At 43.3% G+C, this 22,507-nt stretch overlaps 1 protein-coding gene across 6 annotated transcripts in view; it reads left to right on the forward strand.

The window, feature by feature from the left end:
- LOC110525413 (transient receptor potential cation channel subfamily M member 3) overlaps positions 1–22,507 on the forward strand; it is a 184,187-nt gene that overhangs the window by 89,294 nt on the left and 72,386 nt on the right. For 3 of the 6 annotated variants that reach the window (XM_036979555.2, XM_036979556.2, XM_090237172.1), the window contains exons 2-6: positions 12,735–12,814; positions 15,240–15,441; positions 15,590–15,803; positions 16,464–16,588; positions 17,625–17,796. In XM_036979555.2, coding sequence (XP_036835450.1) covers positions 12,735–12,814; positions 15,240–15,441; positions 15,590–15,803; positions 16,464–16,588; positions 17,625–17,796 — 793 coding nt within the window. Of the gene's footprint in view, positions 1–1,962; positions 2,148–12,734; positions 12,815–15,239; positions 15,442–15,589; positions 15,804–16,463; positions 16,589–17,624; positions 17,797–22,507 lie in introns of those variants that run through there. The other 3 variants (XM_090237170.1, XM_090237171.1, XM_090237169.1) reach the window with 2 other exon arrangements.

Consider the following 22,507-nt stretch of genomic DNA (forward strand, 5'->3'; position numbering starts at 1 on the left):
AATAGATGAAAACTCTTAGGAGGTAGAATAGTAGGCATTTGACCATTAATTATTCCAAGATGGGTGAACAATGGGTCGAGACTTCCACTACGCTAGAGTCACCACACTATTTGCTGTTGATGAATAGGCATACCCCCCTATTGATTTTCCTGAATACATTGTCCTCTCTGCTCGGTGAATGGACAATACATCGAGTTGTACATCTACACTCTTGTCTCAACTGGACTGGTTCAGATTTGATCAGTTGTGTTCTGATTTTAGAACTTTGAGTTCTCTCGAAATCTGAGACTCTAGATAAATTGAACACATTGAATCCTCAAAACTGAGAAAATCTCAACTGGATTTCATTACCTGGCCACACTGCTCGACTCAATAATCTTTTTCATGTTGTTTAACTTGACGGGGTCAAGATGCCATCATTACTTTGCCCAATTCACTAGTAGAATGCTAGAAGTATAATACACATTCGATGTCTATGGCTAACTCATGATACGTTGCCAAATATACTTTTTTCCCTCCCAGGCATTTCTTTGAATGGAACGTTTCTCAGAGGGCAGGTCAGTTGGGGGTAGATGCTGAGGTCAAGCTGTAACACTGCTCTTTTGTAGTGCTGGTTTAGAACCTGTCTGTTCTTGGTCTCCTAATCCAGGGATTATACCGATTTAAAGTAATCTGGGCAAGTTTTAATAATCTGAACAGTGGGGAGACCAGGAAAATAATGCTCTAATCTGCACTAATTTAAATCCTACTCAAACAAACACACGTACACAGGGAATTGAGGGAAATACACCTTTTGTTTGATTTTTTTTTACCTAGGCAAGTCAGTTAAGAACAAATTCTTATTTTCAATGACAGCCCAGGAACAGTGTGTTAACTGCCTTGTTCAGTAGCAGAACAACAGATGTGTACCTTGTCAAAGAAGCTAGTTAAATAGTTTGTTGTCTTGCAAATCTGCCAATATGAAAACCGAATTCAAAAATATCAGTTGCTGAAAACAGCTGGTCGAACTAGAAAAACGTGGGAGGATTTGACAGCTTTAGTGGCAGAGGGGACAGGAGAGGTTTATCACTCACTGCGTTTACAATGTATCCAATTTCATTTTGTGTGGTTGTTGGTTTAGCTTTCTGTAACTTTGTAACAAGTACGGTCTGCGTTTGTAGGCGCATATTATTGGCTCATGATTGCAAGGTGTCCCAAATTATTTTTCAACTGTCCCATTATCTGGTTTTAATGTCCATTCTAGAATGCCCTTCCAGACAATCAGAAATTAGATTTCAACAATGCTGTGGTATAATGTTATAATCATCTGGCTAAACCCAAGAAGAATGTCCCCATTACTCAGAAGTGCTTTGTGGTGTCAAGAGCTGTTATGTGCTGCTCACACACACTAGGAGCTGCACAGTAGCTGTGGAGGCCGGAGACAGACATGTGTGGTGTGCACTGATAGAGAGGACACACTGCAGTGCATATCTGAGTGACATGGTAGTCGGGCTTAAATGGCCACTCTCCCTGGTGGGCCATCTCCTTGAGGGAAAGATGCCCAACGCCATTACAGGCATAACTAGAAAAAAGACATATTCAAGCATCCATAGTGGAGGGGAGACTTGTAGTGGTTTTACAGTAGAGAAACGTCAGCAGTTGTATTGTTGTTCTACATGTACCAATTGTGCATGTTTGTATGCGACTGTATCTATGTGTGTGTGTGTGCATGCATGATTGAAATGAACAGAGTTCCTTCTCTGATACCGTAGTGAGGGATTTGGGGGGGGGGGGGGGGGCTTGTGATTGGACATACGGGGGTCTTTCTGATCAGTCTAATCCCCCTACAACACCAGACAGACAGACACACACACACACACACACACACACACACACACACACACACACACACACACACACACACACACACACACACACACACACACACACGCACACGCACACGCACACACACACACACATTCCAGTGGGCTCATAGGGCCACAGTGGCTCTGGTTTAGCCCTAATGTCCTTAGGCTGCGGGGTGGACTGGACAGGCCTGGTGTCAGGATCCAGTGAGGGTGTGAGGTTTAGAGATATAGAGATGCCCTCAGCACTTGCCCTGCTTTTCACAGGACGCTCCCATCAATGCAGCACAGCAACACACTCAGGTAAGTGTCTGGCTCAGGTGTACTGTTTTTGAAGTACTTTATTCTAGTCCGACAGAGTCCCTAGTGAAGGTTCTGATGACAAAACTTACCGTATTCTACTAACAAAGAAATGCTTTTTATTGAATTAAAATGTTATTCGAAGAGGGTCTGAATAGGCTTATCTCTCACCACTGATGTAGTCTCATAGAGAACAGCACAGAAATAACACATTCTCTGCGCAGAGACATGAGAGGAGAAACTGTTGTGAATTCTCACTGTGGTGCTGATTTTTATTGAATGTTATTTTGATGTAGCCTAGACTTAACTACCGCAAGAAACTGAAAATGATTTAAACAGAAGGTTCTATTTGTCTTTGATCCAATGTCTTTGCTCTGTATCCCGGAAATGTTTCTATATTCAGTTCAATTGCTGCAATTTGTATTCATTGGGAAATTATTATTATTTTTTTTCAAGAGATGTTTGCTAGTTGCCTTCCTTTGAATAATTGATGTACCTTTCTATGGACAGAATTTAGTTTTAAAGACTGTTGTGGACACAGGAGAGTGCATGAATGAATATTATTGTGATTTAAAGTGTAGTCCTCTCAAATGAAAAACATACTGTTCTGACTATAACTCAATGTTAAATCATTTAGAAACAAATATTTTCACAGAACATCTTTTTTAATTTGACCCTTTATTTAACTAGGCAAGTCAGTTAAAAACAAACTCTTATTTACAATGACGGCCTACTCCAGCGACACTGGGCCAATCGTGCGTCGCCCTGTGGGACTCCCAATCACGGCTGGATGTGATACAGCCTGGATTCAAACCAGGGACTTATATGACCCCTCTTGCACTGAGATTCAGTGCCTTAGACCACTGTGCCACTTGGAGCCCACATGTTTATGTGTTTCCCTGTATGCTAAGCTAAAGGGTAAATGTGTGTGGTAAATGGTTCTGATGAGGACATAGCAGTGATGGTGTAAAATATAAAAAGCTCAACACACATCTATTAAGGTTGAAGTTAATTATTTCATAATTTTTTCCCCAATGCTTTTCAAGACACATACATGTTTTCGCATGTATCTTCTTCAGTCATGAGTCACCTAACTGGGATAGTCAATTAAAAGAAGATGCTCACCCAAGCAAGCAGTGTGTATTTTAGTATGGATATCACGAAAGAAGCACAATGGAAATTGTGGTTTGACGTTAATTGGAATCTTCCACTGTTTGCATTTGTTCTAAGATAAAGGAAAAGTCATGGAAAAGACAAAAAAAAGTTTAAAGATACTTTATTTGATATACATGGTAATTAAAAAGTGTGAAGTGCAATTGAGACAAGTAGCTAAGAATCTAATCCTATGGCTCAGTGCTTCCGCCAACGCTCCAATTAGTTTGACAGCAATTCAGTTATAGAGAATATTTTTTGCACAGTAAGAAAACAGATGAAGAGAAATCCATAATTTCAGTGAGATTTCTCCAGTTCAGACGTAATTCTCTTTTTATTATTATTATTATTTTCATTTTCATGAAGTCAAGTACAAATAGCATTCTATGTCAACCAAAGAAGAAAAACATGTTGCATACCTGGGGCCTGTTGCACAAAACTAGGATAAGGGATTAAGCCAGGATATCTTGGTGATCCTGGCTCAATTGATCCGTAATCCGGTTGCACTAAAGATGGATAGGGGGCAGGAGGATATGTTATGGTATAAATTACCATGGAGATTTATTCTGTGGAGCTAGCCTGCTCCAGACCAGGCTAAATTCCAGGATCTATTTAATCTCATCCCTAATGTCAGTCAGCAGTCACCACAAATGGAAACCAATAGTTATTTCACTGCTCACTATACATTGTTATCACATATAACTAGACCCACTGTTATTTAAACGTTTGTGATCATTAATTTCAATGATTTTGGATAAAAAATGATTTTTAGATGATGTTGCTATCATTAGATAATTTACAGTTTCCCATAGACTATAAGGCTATATATAAAATGCTAGAATATTAGGGCCACAGAGGGGAAAAAAACACAAGTCATAATATTGTAACCAGTTGTTTTAAAGGAGGACAGTTGTTAAAATGACAGATGTGGGGCATTTCGTGAAATTGTACTTCAGTATGGTTTCATAAACAAAGACATGCTGATGTGCCAGAATATTAAGTATCACATTGTCATAAGTATCAAAACTGTAAAAACAATATGTAGCTTTTCTGCAGAAAGAACCAGCCTCATAAATTTATGACTTTATCCTTTTTCTTCAGTGTGGCCCTAGTACTCTGTCATATAAACAAATACACATTCCATATGAATATAAAAACACAATGTGTAACATTATGTTCCTTTATTGAATAAGGACAAAACAAAGCAGGTAAACCATCAGCTCCTTTCAAAACTGAAGTCACAGTGACTCTACAAGATGGAAAGCACAGAATCTAAGCATATTATACAAAATGATACATATACAGACCTTTGAATGTGTATAACACACCCTGCATGTCTGCACACTAAAATAAATGCAGGACAAATCCATACACATCAACTGAACAGACAAATGAATGGATGCAGTAGCCTCCCTGCAGCCTTGTATTACACACAGTATACCGCACAAACATCATAAGAGGCCAAATTCGTCAAAAAACGAACCCAAAAAAACCCAAATTCCTCTGCCACCGCAGGACATATTTAACCAAAATTGAAAGCACACATACTAACTAAAATAATTCAACACATATTGGTCCCTCAGCAGCCGACCACTGTCATCATCAGGGAAGATTGCCGGATTGTCCCAGTCCATGGCTGGTGGCACTCTGGGGGCCCTCTCCTTCCTCAGGCAGGCCACATTGTGGAGGACAGCACAAGCCACAGTAATATCACATGCCCTAACAGGGCTGACCCTTAATTTGTGAAGGCAGTGAAAGCGTGCCTTCAGGAGGCCAAAGGTCATTTCAACTCTGGCCCTGGTCCTGGCATGGGCATGGTTGTAGGCCTGCTGTGCTTCCTGGGGGTCTGTGAAAGGTGTCAGGAGAAAAGGCTGGCAGCCATACCCCCTGTCTCCCAGCAACACACCAGAGAATTCACCTGTCAACACAAAATCTCATCATTACTACCTCATAAACACAGTGATATTCTTGACACAGCCATGATGGTTATAAATAGGGGTTGTGTGGCTTACCTTGTGATAGGCACTGATAGATTTCAGAGGCCCGAAAGATTCTGGAGTCATGGACTGAACCAGGCCATTTTGCCACAACATTGCTGATCACACAGTCAGCATTGCAGACCATCTGAAATCATAAGATGAGGAATATTACACCAATCAATGCACATCACTGGCAATGCAGAGTGTTCGTCAATGGACAATATCAAAAAGTTATGTTCACCTGAACATTAATGCTGTGAAAGGATTTCCTATTCACAAAATCGGCCTCATGGGCACCTGAGGGGGCTTTTATCCTTATGTGTGTGCAGTCCACTGCACCAATGACATTGGGGAAACCTGTCACACAAAGTAATGAGTATCCTACTATGTGTTAACAGTTGTCCTGTAATTTGTAGATCCTCTTACCTGCAATCCTATAGAACTCCTCTTTGATGTCACAGAGTCTTCTGTGGCCAGGGAAGGAGATGAAGACATCTTCTAATGCTTTGATAGCCAGACACACACTCCTTATTGTGCGGCAAATTGTGGCCTTGTTCAGCTGTTCTGCATCCCCCACTGAGTACAGGAAGGCTCCACTAGCAAAAAAGCGCAAGGCCACACAAACCATTTGCTCCACACTCAGTGCATGGCTCCGTGCAGTGCGGTGCTTAATCCTGGGACCCAGTAGTCTGCATAGATACCTGATGCCATCTGCAGAAAACCTGTATCTTTCATATAGATGGTCATCAGGGAAGGCCAGTGGGTCCAACCGGTCCCTGAAGACCCTTTCTCACCTGAAGGCTCTCCTCAGCACAAGTGCTTCTTCATCCACCACATCTCGCACAAATGGGCATGCCATTGTCAGAGCAGAAAGGAACACACAATTTTGGGCCTTCATATAGGCTAGTGGCCACACCTGGTGCTGGGGGGGGTGGGCAAAAGAGGGCGATGCCTTATAACGATGACTTGGTTGTACTGATTGCTGGGAAAATAAAAAAAACCTTAGAAAGATGCCACCGTCCTGTGTGCTCACAATAAGAGCTCATATGTCATGGCTCACTTGACTTTATGAGAATATACCTAATTTTTATTTTGAGCTGTGTCATCTTCTTGGAGCTGGGGGAGGAAAGAAAAATAATGATTAATACATTTGTGTTACAGTTAGCATACAGTGTACATTGAAGGCATATCTCACCTCCCTCTCAAGTTTTTTTATTTCAAGGTCCAGTTTCCTAATTGTCCTCTTTTTTATTTCGAACTCCAGTGCAAGATTTTCCATCTTTTTCTTCTTGTACTGAATGTCTATGTCTGCCAGTTCTATTTGGCACCGGAGGTGGTTGCCATACAACTTTCTGATAGCTTGTGAGCTCTGTGAACACAATACAATTAGCGCAGCTGGAATTTGGCAGGATGTGGTGTCCTTTTATTAATACGCACTATGTTGCCAGGCTGGTTTTCCCACTGTATAGCATCTGGGTCCTGTAAAAGAAATTAGATTTTTTGATTTTGATGAGGACTCCTCACCATTGTAGAGTAAATAGTACTTTCACAGTCTTAACATGATACCTCATGCCTTCTGGAATCCAGAGAGATGGTCTCCTCCTCATCATCGTCTCCATCATGTGCTGTTGCTGCTGCACTGGGGCCTTCACCCTATCACATTTAATCGGATTCATATTGAAGCTAGTAGACAAGACATGCCAGGCCTACAGTATGCCTTTGATGGAGTACTCACTGGATCAGCATCGTCTGGTGCTTGTGCTGGTGGCTCTAACAGGAACACAGTGCTGCCAGACACTGCAAGGCAATAGGTAAACCAAAGTCAGACAGTCCAAATTGATTCAATATGAATGTGGTTGTATCCCATGTAGAGATGGAAGGACATACCTTGAATGAAGCGGGTGGCATCTTGGGAGGAACCTATGCTCGTCTCTTTCCCCCCAGGGATCCCCTCTAAGACGGGCCTGCGTTTATTTAGCTCCAAGGCCATGTCCTCTGCTGGGGTAAGGTCAGCCTTTGGTGACCCACCACCCGTGCCTTGTCTGTGGGTATTCTTTTTCACTGCTAAAACAGTACAGACAATGTGTGAGCAGGCACCTTCTGGGTACAATATATGCTTGTGCTTTGTTAAATATTAGTCAGGGACCATACCATTCTGCAGAATGTTCTTGTATTTGATTTTGACCTGCTGCCATGTCCGTTTTGGCCCGTTCATGTTTAATCTACACACACACACACACACACACACACACTTAATGGAGTCACACTGCAAAAAATTACTTGGTATTTTTGTCTTGTTTTCAGTAAAAATATCAAAAATTTTATCATAGCTTTATACAGTGTGATGGAGTTACTTTACACAATTTCACTCATATCTGCAGTGCATTTCAATAAAAAAAATTAACCGTTTCATAATTACTGTACAACTGCATTTTTGGAGATGTGAATTAAATATTTGAATTGTAATTGTGATGTTTCAGCGGAGCGGTGAGTGTGTAATTGTGCACTACTTACGCATTCAGGCGGTCTGCAATACTTTGCCACGCTTTTTCTCTTTGCTTTATCACTGTGGCGGTGTTGCCTTTCTTCTTAATTATATCTTTTACCTCCTCGTATGCCTCCATGAGGATTTGTGCTTCCGACGGGGAAAAGTACGCGGCTCTAGTTGCCATGGTAAATCAGTTAATCTGTGATCTGTGGCGGGGTCTATTTGAGTGAGCCGTGAGCGCGCACCTATCCAGGATTGGTTTCACCTGGCTTAATGAATCCGTGTCTGCTCATCCTGGCTTGGTCTTTGTGCAACCAATTAAGCCTGGACGCACATGTTTTGGCTTCATTGAGCTCAGCTGAGTCATTTATCCCGGATGTCTTAATTCTACTTTTGTGCAACAGGCCCCAGCTCAATGTGTTAATGTTTGTTTATTTTGGAACAGATCAGTTAGACAGTTGGCTGTTCATTTGATGTGGTGTTTGAACAGACCCCCGCTAGTTTTAGTAATGAAAAAGAGAGGGAGAAACAAGGAGAGGGAGAGAGAGAGGGGGAGAGGAGGTGGAGAGAGAGATAGAGTCTGTAATGTTGTCTTGACCCATGACAGGTTGTCTGATTTCCCTTACTCACAACCAAGACAACCAAGACACTACCAGCCAGCCTGACACACACAAACAAACACACACACACACACACACTACACACACTACACACTACACACACACACACACACACACACACACACACACACACACACACACACACACACACTACACACACACACACACTACACACACTACACACTACACACACACACACACACACACACACACACACACACACACACACACACACACACACACACACACACACACACACACACTACACACACACACACACACTACACACACTACACACTACACACACACACACACACACACACACACACACACACACACACACACACCGTCTTTCCCATGCCTTGGCACTAGTTGGCAGATGTCAGGTATGCACCCCAGAGACAAATCTTAATTACACAATGGGGTTTGGGCCACCCCATCATACCATGTCAAAACTCATAAACAACAGTGAGACGGAGACAGAGAGAAAAAGCAGGGAGAGACAGAATGTTCAATATACTAGAGAGAGAGATACATAGAGAGAGAGACACACACAGAGAGCGAGAGAGAGAGAGAGAGAGAGAGAGAGAGAGAGAGAGAGAGAGACACACAGAGAGAGAGAGAGAGAGACATAGAGAGAGACACAAAGAGAGAGAGAGATAGATACATAGAGAGAGCCACAGAGAGAGAACCACAAAGACGATTGTGGAGGGTCTCCTTTTCTACCCCAGGGGTGGTTTTCTGTTGTTTGAGGCTTTGGCACAGGTTGTGTTGTGTTTTCCGTGTTGTGTGGTTTTCTGGTCTTATCTTCTTTTTACTGAGAACACGAGAGCAGCGCCAGTAGGCTCATGCCAGCACTGTCACGCCTAATTTAGTAAAAAACGGGAGGGAGAGATCTACTTTGTGCTTGTGCGCAGCGGCGTATGAATACATTGGTCGCAGCCTGTCGGGGGAGGGGAGGGGGGCTGCTTGCTGAGTCATCGCGGTCAGATTGACCTGTGTAAAGTGGCCCCCCTACCCCTCCCCTTCCCGTGGCTTGACTTGTTCAGAGTAATGGTTAATCGTGGGAAGTCTGGTGTTAGGGTAAGTGTGCCTGTGTGGAGGGAGGCCTGCCTGGGGCTTGGAGGTCGGTGCCTGAGGGGGTTTTGGCGTGCCGTGGGGGGACAGGGCCAGTCAGGCAGAGAGACAGTGTGTTGTTCTTTTTCTGACGGAGGGGAAAAGCCCTGTACAAGCAGAGCAGGCTGGGAACAGGGGACGCAAATTCTCCCGGAATAAAGCAGAGAAAAGTCCTCCTTTTGTTTTGCCTTGTGGTGTTCCTGCCACAGCTGCTGTGGGTTTTGGGAGGCTCGGTTCCCCTCCTCCAGTGTCTTTTAGCTGTCCCGACCTGCTGTCGGGAGGCGACAGAGTGTTCCGGACACTCCTACCATCATACTCATCTCCACAACACCTCATGTCCACTAACACTTCCTGTGTGGATGGGGTCAATGTGCATCTTTGTACAGAAAATGCTTTCACATTATATCCCCCCAGCAGTGTTGTTGGAGTCCAGGCTCTGTTCACCAGGCTCTGTTCACCAGGCTCTGTTCACCAGGCTCTGTTCACCAGGCTCTGTTCACCTGGCTCTGTTCACCTGGCTCTGTTCACCTGGCTCTGTTCACCAGGCTCTGCTCACCAGGCTCTGTTCACCAGGCTCTGTTCACCAGGCTCTGTTCACCTGGCTCTGTTCACCAGGCTCTGTTCACCTGGCTCTGTTCACCAGGCTCTGTTCACCAGGCTCTGTTCACCAGGCTCTGTTCACCAGGCTCTGTTCACCAGGCTCTTTTCACCAGGCTCTGTTCACCAGGCTCTGTTCACCAGGCTCTGTTCACCAGGCTCTAGCAGGGTATAATTGACTCTCTCCTTCAGACCCTGCAGTAGACATGACAGCCGCATGCCCCGACACACACACTTGTTTCCATTGGCTGTCAGTTGTGCTGTAATCCCATGGAAATGAGGAAATATTTCATATTCATGGACTCCGCAGGAGCAGGATGAAGAACTTCACATTTCTGAGAAACTCAAACAGAATTTACTGCCTGGGTGCACAGACCATCCGCTTACTCTCTGCACTTTATCTCAATGGGGAAGTAAACTATACTGAACAAAAATATAAACGCAACATGCAACAATTTCAATGGTTTTACTCAGTTACAGTACATATAAGGAAATCAGTCAATTGAAATACATTTATTACACCCTAATCTATCATTTCACATGACTGGGAATACAGATATGCATCTGTTGGTCACAGATACCTTAAAAAAAGGTAGGGGTGTGGAACAGAAAACCAGTCAGTATCTGGTGTTACCACCATTTGCCTCATGCAGTGAAACACATCTCCTAAGTATAGTTGATCAGGCTGTTGATTGTGGACTGTAGAATGTTGTCCCTCTCCTCTTTAATGGCTATACAAAGTTGCTGGATATTGGCGGGAACTGGAAAACGCTGTCGTACAGGTCGATCCAGAGAATTACAACCATTTTCAATGGGTGGTATGTCTGATGAGTATGCAGGCCATGGAAGAACTGGGACATTTTCAGCTTCTAGGAATTGTGTACAGAACCTTGCGTCATGTGGCCGTGCATTATCATGCTGAAACATGAGGGGCTGTCGGTGGATGAATGCATGACAATGGGTTTCAGGATCTCATTACAGTGTCTCCGTGCATTCAAATTGCCATCGATAAAATGCAATTATGTTCGTTGGCCGTAGCTTATGCTTGCTCGTACCATAACCTCACCGCCACCATGGGGCACTCAATTCACAATGTTGACATAAGCAAACCACTCGCCCACACGACGCCACATGTCTGCCATCTGCCTGGTACAGTTGAAACCGCTATTCATCTGTGAAGAGCACACTTCTCCAGCATGCCAGTGGCCACCAAAGGTGAGTGAAAACAGATCAAGACCCTGGTGAGGATGACGAGCACACAGATGAGCTTTCCTGAGACAGTTTCTGACAGTTTTTGCAGAAATTATTTGGTTAATCAAACCCACAGTTTCATCAGCTGTCCGGGTAGCTGGTATCTGACAATCCTGCAGGTGAATAAGCAGGATGTGGAGGTGGGCTGGTGTAGTTACACGTGGTCTGTGGTTGTGAGGCCAATTGGACGTACTGCCAAAATCTCCAAAATGACGTTGGAGGCGGCTTATAGTAGATTAATGAACATTCAATTATCTGGCAACAGCGCTGATGGACATTCGTGCAGTCAGCATGCCAATTGTATGCTCCCTCAAAACTTGAGACATCTGTGGCATTGTGTTTTGTGACAAAGCTGTACATTTAAGAGTGGCCTTGTATTGCCCCAGCACAAGGTGCTCCTGTGTAATGAGCATGCAGTTTAATCAGCTTCTTGATATGCCGCACCTGTCAGGTGGATGAATTATCTTGGCAAAAGAGAAATACTCATTAACAGGGATGTAAACAAATGTGTGCACAACATTTGAGAGAAATGCACTTTTTGTTCTTATGGAACATTCTGGGATCTTTTATTTCAGCTTATTAAACATGGGACCAACACTTTACATTGCGTTTATGTTTATATTTTTGTTCAATGTATATTAAATATTTGCATTTGAGTGTGTGTTAGTTTGCATGGTTGAGATTGCATGCACATCTTTGATAGTCATTTCCAACACAATTATTTTATTTTTATTTATTTAACTAGGCAAGTCAGTTAAGAACAAATTCTTACTTACAATGACGGCCTACTGGGAAAAAGTGGGTTAACTGCCTTGTTCAGAACAACAGATTTCTACCTTGTCAGCTCGGGGATTCGATCCAGCAGCAACCTTTGGTTACCGAGCTGACAAGGTAAAAATCTGTCGTTCTGCCCCTGAACAAGGCAATTAACCCGCTGTTCCTAGGCCGTCATTGAAAATTATAATTTGCTCTTAACTGACTTGCCTAGTTAAATAAAAGTAAAATTAAACATTTTCAAGACCTCAAATTATGCATCTTAAATAGGCCTAGTCGATATCAGATAGGAAATCTGTGGCTTGTATCTAGGCACTTCAAATTCTGCAAGAGCTAACTACCTGGTTTTTGAAGAGAATTGGTCTCTGTAAGAAAAACAAAATCCTTCTTCCCATTCTAATGAATAGTTGTTGTTGTTTGGTAGAGAAAGGCCTCAAATCTTCCCAGGGCCGACTGGGCTCTGACTCCAGACTGGGGCTTAGCTGGATACTAGCTGCCTGCATGCCTCCTGATGTGCCACCTGTGATTCTCTCGTCTACCTCTCTTAAGTTAAGAGTCCTGTGGTCTGAGTTTGAGTAACTAGCTGACTGAGCATCTTCTCTTCTCTCCGCAGGCACAGAAATCGTGGATTGAGAGAGCCTTCAACAAGAGAGAATGTGTTCATATCATAGTGAGTGCCAAAGACCCCCATAGGTATGTGAAAAGTACTAAAAGACAACTTTTTTGTTGTTCAATGTGAATGGGAAATTAATATTTTTGCTGTCTTACACTATATATACAAAAGTATGTGGTAACCCCTTCAAATTAGTGTATACGGCTATTTCAGCCACGTTGCTGATGTGTTTAACATTGAGCACACAGCCAGACAAAGATTGGCAATAGAGTGGCCTTACTGAAGAGCTCAGTGACATTCAACGTGGCACCGTCATAGGACGCCACTTTCCAACAAGTCAGTTCCTCAAATTGTCGTCAAACTGTAAGTGCTGTTATTGTGAACTGGAAACGTCTAGGAGCAACAATGGCTCAGCCAGAAGTGGTAGGCCACACAAGCTCACAGAACGGGACCGCCGAGTGATGAAGCGCATAGTGCTTAAAAATCATCTGTCCTTTGTTGCAACACTCACTACCGAGGTCCAAACTGCCCCTGGAAGCAATGTCAGCACAAGAACTGTTCGTCGGGGGCATCATGAAATTGGTTTCCATTGCCGAGCAGCCGCACACAAACCTAAGATAACCATGCACAATGCCAAGCGTTGGCTGGAGTGGTGTAAAGCTCATCCCCATTGGACTCTGGATCAGTGGAAATCCGTTTTCTGGAGTGATGAATCACGCTTCACCATCTGGCAGTCCGACGGACAAATCTGGGTTTGGCGTATGCCAGGAGAACGCTACCTGCCCCTATGCATAGTGCCAACTGTAAAGTTTGGTGGTGTAGTAATAATGGTCTGAGGTAGTTTTTCATGGTTCGGGATAGGCCCCCTAGTTCCAGTGAATGGAAATAATAATGCTACAGCATACATCAACATTCTAGACAATTCTGTACTTCCAACTTCGTGGCAACAGTTTGGCATGGCAATGCTCCCTTGCACAAAGCAAGGTCCATACAGGAATGGTTTGTCGAGATCGGTGTGGAAAAACTTGACTGGCCTGCACAGAGCCCTGACCTCAACCCTTTGGGATGAATTGGAAAGCCGACTGCGAGCCAGGCCATATGGCAAACATCCATGCCCGACCACAGTAATGCTCTTGTGGCTGAATGGAATCAAGTCCCTACAGAAATGTTCCAACATCCAGTGGAAAGCATTCCCAGAAGAGTGGAGGCTGTTATAGCAGCAAAGGAGGGACCAACTCCATATTAATGCTCATGACTTTGGAATGAGATGCTCAACGAGCAGGTGTCCACATACTCTTGGTCATGTATTGTATGTTAGTCCCAATCTCCCGGACACCACACAAGGCATGGTGGAAGCAGCATCCAAAGCAGCTGTGTTCAAAATTAGCAGCAATGTTAAATATTTCTTAGCCAAATCAACTCAAAGACTTTGTTTGAAGTAACATAAAGGTGATTACCCCCCAAACAATGTACGTTACATGGTTGCCCCCAGCTCCCCAATTGATTTGTAGCTAGAGGTGGCTAAAGTTAGCTGTTTAAAGACATCAGAACTGTGGATTACAGTCTCTCCTGGCCTATATAATACTGCCAGGGTAAGGAACCATATAACTGTAATGTCTAAAACACCAAAAATTCTAAACTTCACCACACACACAGTCTCATTCACATGTTATTTTACATTTATTTTAGCAAGGGAGCCCTGCAGATGTTTCATTCTCTAAAAAAAGGAGGTATCTCTAAAGGACCTTATTAAATATATGAATATTTAATGAATCTGCCATATGTTCTGCATAAGTGGACATTCAGAGCAAGCATACCAGACACACAATAAAATGCTGTGAATTACCAAAATCACTCCATTTCTAGGGAGCTACATCACACTGACATAAAGCATGCTATTGGCAGAATGTAACACCTGTCACAGACATATTTCTGCATTAAAGAAACCAAGAATGATGCTTTCAAAAATGACATGTAATGAAGCAGTGAACACAGAATAAGTAAAGCTCTGGAGGGAAAATGAGGGGGCTCCAGGATCAAATAGTTACTCATCTGGAAAAACTGGGTCGACAACATGCAAGTGAAGAGAAATGTGTTTTTTCTTTGATCTTAGGCCGGTGTTTACATCATCTCAGAATAAAGATTCCAGTTGTCTGCCCTCAGGGACTCCTGTCTGGACCTGTCACATTTCAACTCCATTATGTCCAATGTATGTGACTATTGACTACTAGTATGTCTAATGGCTATGATATTATGAGCGTAATTCTAGCACATTTACAGAGGCTTTATCAGAGATTTGTACAAAGCAGAGAGAGTGGGCTGCATGGGGTTTGTGTGAACGGCCTTTGAACTCCATTCTCTCACAGTAGATGAACGGGAACCTGCCCGACATGTCACCTCCTCCTTCCCAGCTCTAGTGCACATCTGGTGTCTGATCAGAAGGATGCAACGTTCAGAATGAAACCTCACCTCTGACTACCTGTCCCCTCTCTTGCGCCTCCCCAGGTGCTGCTGTGGCCGTCTGATTGGTCAGCACGTTGGCCTGCCCCCCGGCATCTCTTCCAGTCAGAATGACAAGACGGAGCGTCTGGCTAAGAATGACAGCCTATCAGAGAAATGGTCAATCAGCAAACACACCCAGCTCAGCCCCACCGACGCCTTCGGAACCATTGAGTTCCAGGGAGGGGGCCACTCCAACAAAGCCATGGTGACCACTTTATACCTAGGGTTGAATGATACAACACATAAAGGGTGGATAGACAGATAACAAAATATCTCTCATTGTAATCTATATTACACGTTGATGTTATACCAAACAAATGACAGCTATTGGTTATTTGTATGATCATTTGCAGTATGTGCGTGTGTCCTACGACACCAAGCCAGACCTCCTGCTGCACCTGATGACCAAGGAGTGGCAGCTGGACCTTCCCAAGCTGCTCATCTCGGTGCATGGGGGCCTGCAGAACTTTGAGTTGCAGCCCAAACTCAAACAGGTCTTTGGCAAGGGCCTCATCAAGGCTGCAATGACAACCGGAGCCTGGATCTTCACCGGCGGGGTCAACACAGGTGGGCTGGGTGGGTGGAGGCATGAAAAAGGCCCACTTAGTGGGCTAATAACAACCACGTGCTGTGACGTTGTTACCCATTAACCCTGCGCTTCTGTTTATCACTGCTCTTGTGTTGTGTTGTGGGTGTGAAAAATCAGAGGGGCAGAGGACAGAAAAAGAGGTGGGGAGATGGGAGGGTGAATAATTGACAGAGAGGAGGATTTTGGGGACAAAAGGAAGTGGACAGTGAGTGTCAGGTAGAGGGATGAAATGAGATTCCCCTCAGGTGTGACTGGGGGGAGAGGGAGAGAGATTGAGAGAGGGTGGTGGGGCTGAGATATGCCTTTCTGTCGCTCTGTCTCTGGGTGCGGTGTAAATGTTTTTATGTTTTCGTAGTCTGTGTATTATTTATCTAAGATTACTCTATGTATCAATCCTGACAGAATGGCCCTCTTTCTTCATCTCTCTTTCAAACACACGTACAACTCTCACTCACATGCATAATTGCATAATCTATTCTCTCTCGTCTCACACCCATACACACTACACACTTTCCCTCACACACTTTCTCTCTCTCTCTCTCTCTCTCTCTCTTTCTCTGTCTCTCTCTCTCTCACACACACACACACACACACACACACACACACACACACACATCACATCACAAACATACACTCAGGGGTGATCCGGCATGTGGGTGATGCGCTAAAGGACCATGCCTCTAAATCTCGGGGGAAGATCTGCACTATTGGCATCGCCCCCTGGGGCATCGTGGAGAACCAGGAGGACCTGGTGGGAAAAGACGTAAGTTACAGTGTGTGTGTGGGCGCGCGTGTGTGTTTGTGAGTCAAATCAAATGTATTTGTCACATGCTTCGTAAACAACAGCGACATGCTTACTTACGGGCCCTTCCCAACAATGCAGAGAGAAATACTTAACACGAGGAATAAATATACAATGAGTAACAATAACTTGGCTATATACACTTTTAGAACAAAGGGTTCCAAAAGGGTTCTTCGGCTGTCCCCATAGGAGAACCCTTTATGATTCCCAATTAGAGGCAGCTGGTGATCGTTGTCTCTAATTGGGGATCATATTTAAGGAGCTGTTTTTCTCACCTGTGTTTATGGGATATTGTTTTGAGTTAGTGCATGTAGCAACTCTGTAGTCACGGTTCGTTGTTAGTTTATTGTTTATTTGTTTTTGTCTTAGTTTCACTTTCTAATAAAATATGTGGAACTCAACATTCGCTGCGCCTTGGTCTGATATTTATTCCAGCGAATGTGACAACAGGGTACCAGTACTGAGTCGATGTGCAGGAGTACGAGGTAATTGAGGTTGATATGTACATATACTGAAGGTAGGGGTAAAGTGACTAGGCAACAGGATAGATAGTAAATACTAGCAGCAGACTTGGTGCATCAGTACTGCTTGCCGTTCGGTAGCAGAGAGAACAGTCCAGGACTTTGGTGGCTGGAGTCTTTAGGGCCTTCCTCTGACACTGCCTGATATAGAGGTCCTGGATGGCAGGGAGCTCGGCCCCAGTGATGTACTAGGCTGTAAGCACTACCCTCTGTTGCGCCTTGTGGTTGGATGCCAAATCAGTTGCCATACCTAGCGGTGATGCAGCTTTTTGAGGATCTGAGGGCACATGCCAAATCTTTTCAGCCTCTTGGGCTGCCTCATCGCTGTCAGTGATCAGGCCAGACACTGTTGTGTCGTCAGCAAACTTAATGATGGTGTTGGAGTCGTGCGCGGCCACGACTCCAACACTAGTTTATTATATTCAACTGCTGAGTAAACAAAATATGTTGATGAAAACTTTGTTGTGGTCCAACAGGTGGTCCGACCATACCAGACCATGTCCAACCCACTGAGCAAGCTGACCGTGCTCAACAGCCTGCACTCCCACTTCATCCTGGCCGATAATGGGACCACAGGGAAGTACGGTGCTGAGGTCAAACTCCGCAGACAGCTGGAGAAACACATCTCCCTGCAGAAGATCAACACACGTAAGTGGAGCTCGCCACTGTCAATCACACCAAAAGCCAATGACTGGCTGTGAAAAGAAAGGGAAATACCTGCACAGTGCACACTGTTCAAATGACAACCTCCCAACATTGCTGTATTTACTTCTGGGAGAGTGGCTAATTAAATATTGTGCAGGTATTTCCCTTCACATCCCTTAAGTCATATACCGGCTGGATGTTGGTCACTGCTAAGAACCAATGACTGTCCAATCCTAGACCTCCATTGCTCTTACAGTGAAATTTGGTCATAGATCTCCAGTGACATCATGGCATCATGATGAACATAACATTATTTAATGGCCCAATGTAACAGCTAGATTGCAAATGAAGTCAAAACATACTGCGGGTTTACTCTGAATATTTACACTTTATCTGAGGTGTCCAGTGAGCAAGCTGTTCCTCGTTGTCATTGTGTATCGACACAAAACCACCCCTGTAAACATGCTGAGTGAACCAATAGTGCCTTTATCTCCAACTGATTGAATTGGGCCCCCGAAGTACTACCATTTTATCAGGTAGGTTAATTGAGTTCACATTTCTGTTTTAACAGAGACAACCTGGCCAATATTCCATGTTCATGGTAGGTAGGCTGTCAGATTTAGCCCAAGGTGATTTTCCTCAAAAGGCTTTGAAACTGTCCCTCTCTCACTGAGGTTTTTCCCTCAACCTCATCATCGCCTCAACTGAAGCCAGTAATCCTCCCCTTCCACTCCCTCGTGTGTGTGTGTATGTGTGCGCGTGTGTGTGTGCGTGTATGTGTGTGCGTGTGTGTGTATGTGTGTGCGTGTGTGTGTGTGTGTGTGTGTGTGTGTGTGTTAAGAGAGAAATAGGTCTGAAAGGTTTTTCACTGATGCAGAGTTTGTGCATGTAATCAACACAGCCACAGCCACTGCTGGTGATAAGAGCACAATGAATGATTTCAGATGCTCAGAATATATCTGTGTGTTAGTTATATATTGCACAACGGTATTATTCTTGAAGAAGGATTGTGTGCCCCTCTGTGTGAGGACCTTGTCACATCACATTTATCCTACTTCAATTTCCACTGTATCATCGAGCCTGATAGCCAAATTAATTTGCATAAACATAAAATAAATTATGTGCACATCTCGTTGCCTCCACTCTTGACATAGACTTCTCAATTGTATGATTTCAAATGGAGCAAAGCCAGGAATGAACCTGCATCTGAAAACTGTTTCTTACAGCTATAATTGATTATATCTGTCTGCTAGTTTTATCAACAAATTGCCTTATTAATTATTTATTTGGTTTTTTTTACCCCCTTTTTCGTGGTATACAATTGGTAGTTACAGTCTTGTCTCATCGCTGCAACTCCCTTACGGACTCTGGAGAGGCGAAGGTCGAGAGCCGTGCGTCCTCCGAAACACAATCCAACCAAGCCGCATTGCATCATGACACAATGCCCACTTAACCCAGAAGCCAGCTGCACCAATGTGTCAGAGGAAACACAGTACACCTGGCGACCGTGTCAGCATGCACTGCGCCCAGCCTGCCACAGGAGTCGCTAGTGCGCGATGGGACAAGAACATCCCTGACGGCCAAACCCTCCCCTATCCCGGACAATGCTGGGGCAATTGTGCACCGCCCCATGGATCTCCCGGTCGCGGCCGGCTGCGACAGAGCCTGGACTCGAAACCAGAATCTCTAGTGGCACAGCTAGTACTGCGATGCAGTGCCTTTGACCACTGCGCCACATGGGAGGCCCTATTCAAGTTTTTAACCTTTTTTTAACTAGGCAATTAAGAACAAATTCTTATTTACAATGACGGCCTAAAAGTATTCTATGCTTATGAATAAACTGCAGCAAGAATTTATAGGCAATATTTCCCATTTTGCACAGTATACCTTATGGAAATAGGACTGCTATATCACATTTTATGACTGCATCATCCCCTTTTTTCATGTAATTTCTGTCCATAACAGGGAATTGGTGCCCAGTAGGCCTATCCTGTTTGAGTAAACTGATACAATGGCTGCCTTTTCTAATAATGTTGCACTAACGCTCAGGGCCTGTTTCCCGAAAGTTTCTGAAGGCTAAGTTCATCATGGATGTAACGTTTTTTGGAAACCGGCCCTGTCTGTTTGTACTGTCAGTCATCCAAACTCCTTCGTGCCCTCACCTTGCCTAATGACTCCATACATTCCCCTGTGTATAATTTCACATACCATGTCCTGTTACACTACAAACACTTATGCAATGTGATACTGTATTATTGGTATACACATAAATGTCCAAATGTTTCATATGTATATAAAAAAAATTGAAAATGTTGTGAGCATTCAACCCTGACCTTTTGACTGCATCAGTGTTGTACTTTTTAAATATCCATTAGATACTGTAGAGTTTATATAGCCCCTGTTTTTACCATCCAGTCAAACAGACAAAGCCGTAACCCTAGCCCACAGGCTGAGATTACACTCACAAATGGCAACTGTGAAGTCAACAGGAAGCAGGAAGAGATGTGCCTTCTTTGTCCATCCTGTCATGTGACCTATGGGCTTCCCTTTGTCATCCTATGCCTGGGCTCATATAAAGGGGGCTGGGGAGGCAAAGGGACGCCCAGTCGTCATAACAGCATCCCAACCGACCATATATAGCGTAATTAACAACATCCTCAACTAACTCACCATCCCCAAATCAAGCAGTCCACAAACCATTCCAAACCAGAACAGTAACCATCACTACATTAACAGCATCTTTTTCATCCTCATTTAAAGCCTGGATGCATTTAATTAATTCAGTTGTTAGAAAAGCTTACTGCTGGTGTGTTGTGACACTGATATTGTAGTGCTCAAATCTAATCAACTTATATTTGTCAAATGCGCCGGAGACCTTACCGTGAAATGCTTACTTACATGGCCTTAACCAACAATGCAATTTTAAGAAAATAGAGTTAACAAAATATTTACTAAATAAACTAAAGTTAAAAAAAATAATAACAATAACGAGGCTAACCAACAGGGTAGTGGTGCGCGGGTCAGCTGTTTGTTCACCCGCACCCACCCGCAATTGCTAATAACCCATCCGCAACCACCCGACTGTATGTGATAAAGTGAATATCTGAGGCCTGCACACAACCCTAACCTGCAAATATAGAACATGCTCTTTAGGCTACAGTCAGACTGCAGAACAAACATTTTGATAGGTTGTACAGAATTTTTTTGTTGCCTGATTTTAGATATGTTTCTGCTTATAATTTCCAACATTTTGGTAGGCTATTTTTGGCGTATAATTTTACTGCAATAAATGCTTAATTGTACAGGAATTATTATTAAGGTTATGGCCTTAACTTCTTACAAGGCGTGAAGATATTTCAAGAAGTCCAGGCGATAATAGGCAACATTGATAACTCCAGCTTGGTTCCCAAGTTTGTAAACTGAGAAACTGTCATCTGTAATCTGAGAAACTGTAATCATGATCATTGCGATCTCAGTAGAAGACGTCCTAACAGAAATGCAATGGTTCATTGGATCAGTCTAAAACGTTGCACATACACTGCTGCCATCTAGTGGCCAAAATCTAAATTACGCCTGGGCTGGAATAATACATTATGGCCTTTCGCTTGCATTTCAAAGATGATGGTACAACAAAACAACAAAACGGTTGGTTTTTTCTTTGTATTTTCTTTTACCAGATCTAATGTGTTATATTCTTCTGCATTCATTTCATATTTCCACAAACGTCAAAGTGTCTCCTTTCAAATGGTATCAAGAATATGCATATCCTTGCTTCAATGCCTGAGCTACAGGCAGTTAGATTTTGGTATGTCATTTTAGGCGAAAATTTTAAAAAAGGGGCGGATCCTTAAGAAGTTTTTAAGCAAACCGGACGGAACGATTTCCTTGTTATTTTAATATACTGATAGCCAGGGGCACAGTCCAACACTCAGACATCATTTACAAATGAAGCATTTGTGTTTAGTGAGTCTGCCAGATACGAGGCAGTAGGAATGACCGGGGATGTTCTCTTAATGTGTGTGAATTGGACCATTTTCCACAAGTACTTTTGTGTGCCAGAGAAAATGTAAGGAGTAAAAAGTACATTGTTTTGTTTAGGAATGTAGTGAAGTAAAAGTAATAGTTGTCAAAAATATAAATAGTAAAGTAAAGTACAAATACCCAAAAAAACTACTTAAGTAGTACTTTAAAGTATTTTTACTTAAGTACTTTATGCCACTGCAAAAAACGTATAAACGAAAGGATTCACTGTGGAAGTTGATACATGTAGTCCCTTCATAAACTGTATAGGGTATGCGCAGCACTTCATTCAATTTATTGAATCAGTTATTGTTTTCTTGCTCAAACCGCGAGCAACACCTGTCAAACTCAGACGTTTCTCTCAAAACACAAGGATGTCGATTCGTACGGGACTAGGGTTATCAGAGGATTTATTCTGGTTAGTCAATGTCCAGATTTCAGTTTCCATTTAATTCATCTAAACCGGTGGCTTCAGTTCCCTTGACATGCCATAGGCCTATTTGAAGTCCCTTCTTGTGACTGTCAAATTTGTATAGCGCCTCACAATCATCACACATAACATAACACACACTGCTATCATCCTCTTTTACCACCACTTTTATGGCCCTCCTTTCTCTTTATTTTCAACTCTTCTTTTGGCATCTTTTGTCTTTTTGAATAAACTTCCACAATGTCCTTTTAGCCTTTTTTCTGC

The sequence above is a fragment of the Oncorhynchus mykiss genome, chromosome 6 (assembly GCF_057628025.1).
Source record: "Oncorhynchus mykiss isolate SJ-2025 chromosome 6, ASM5762802v1, whole genome shotgun sequence".
In the NCBI taxonomy this organism is placed as follows: Eukaryota; Metazoa; Chordata; class Actinopteri; order Salmoniformes; family Salmonidae; genus Oncorhynchus; species Oncorhynchus mykiss.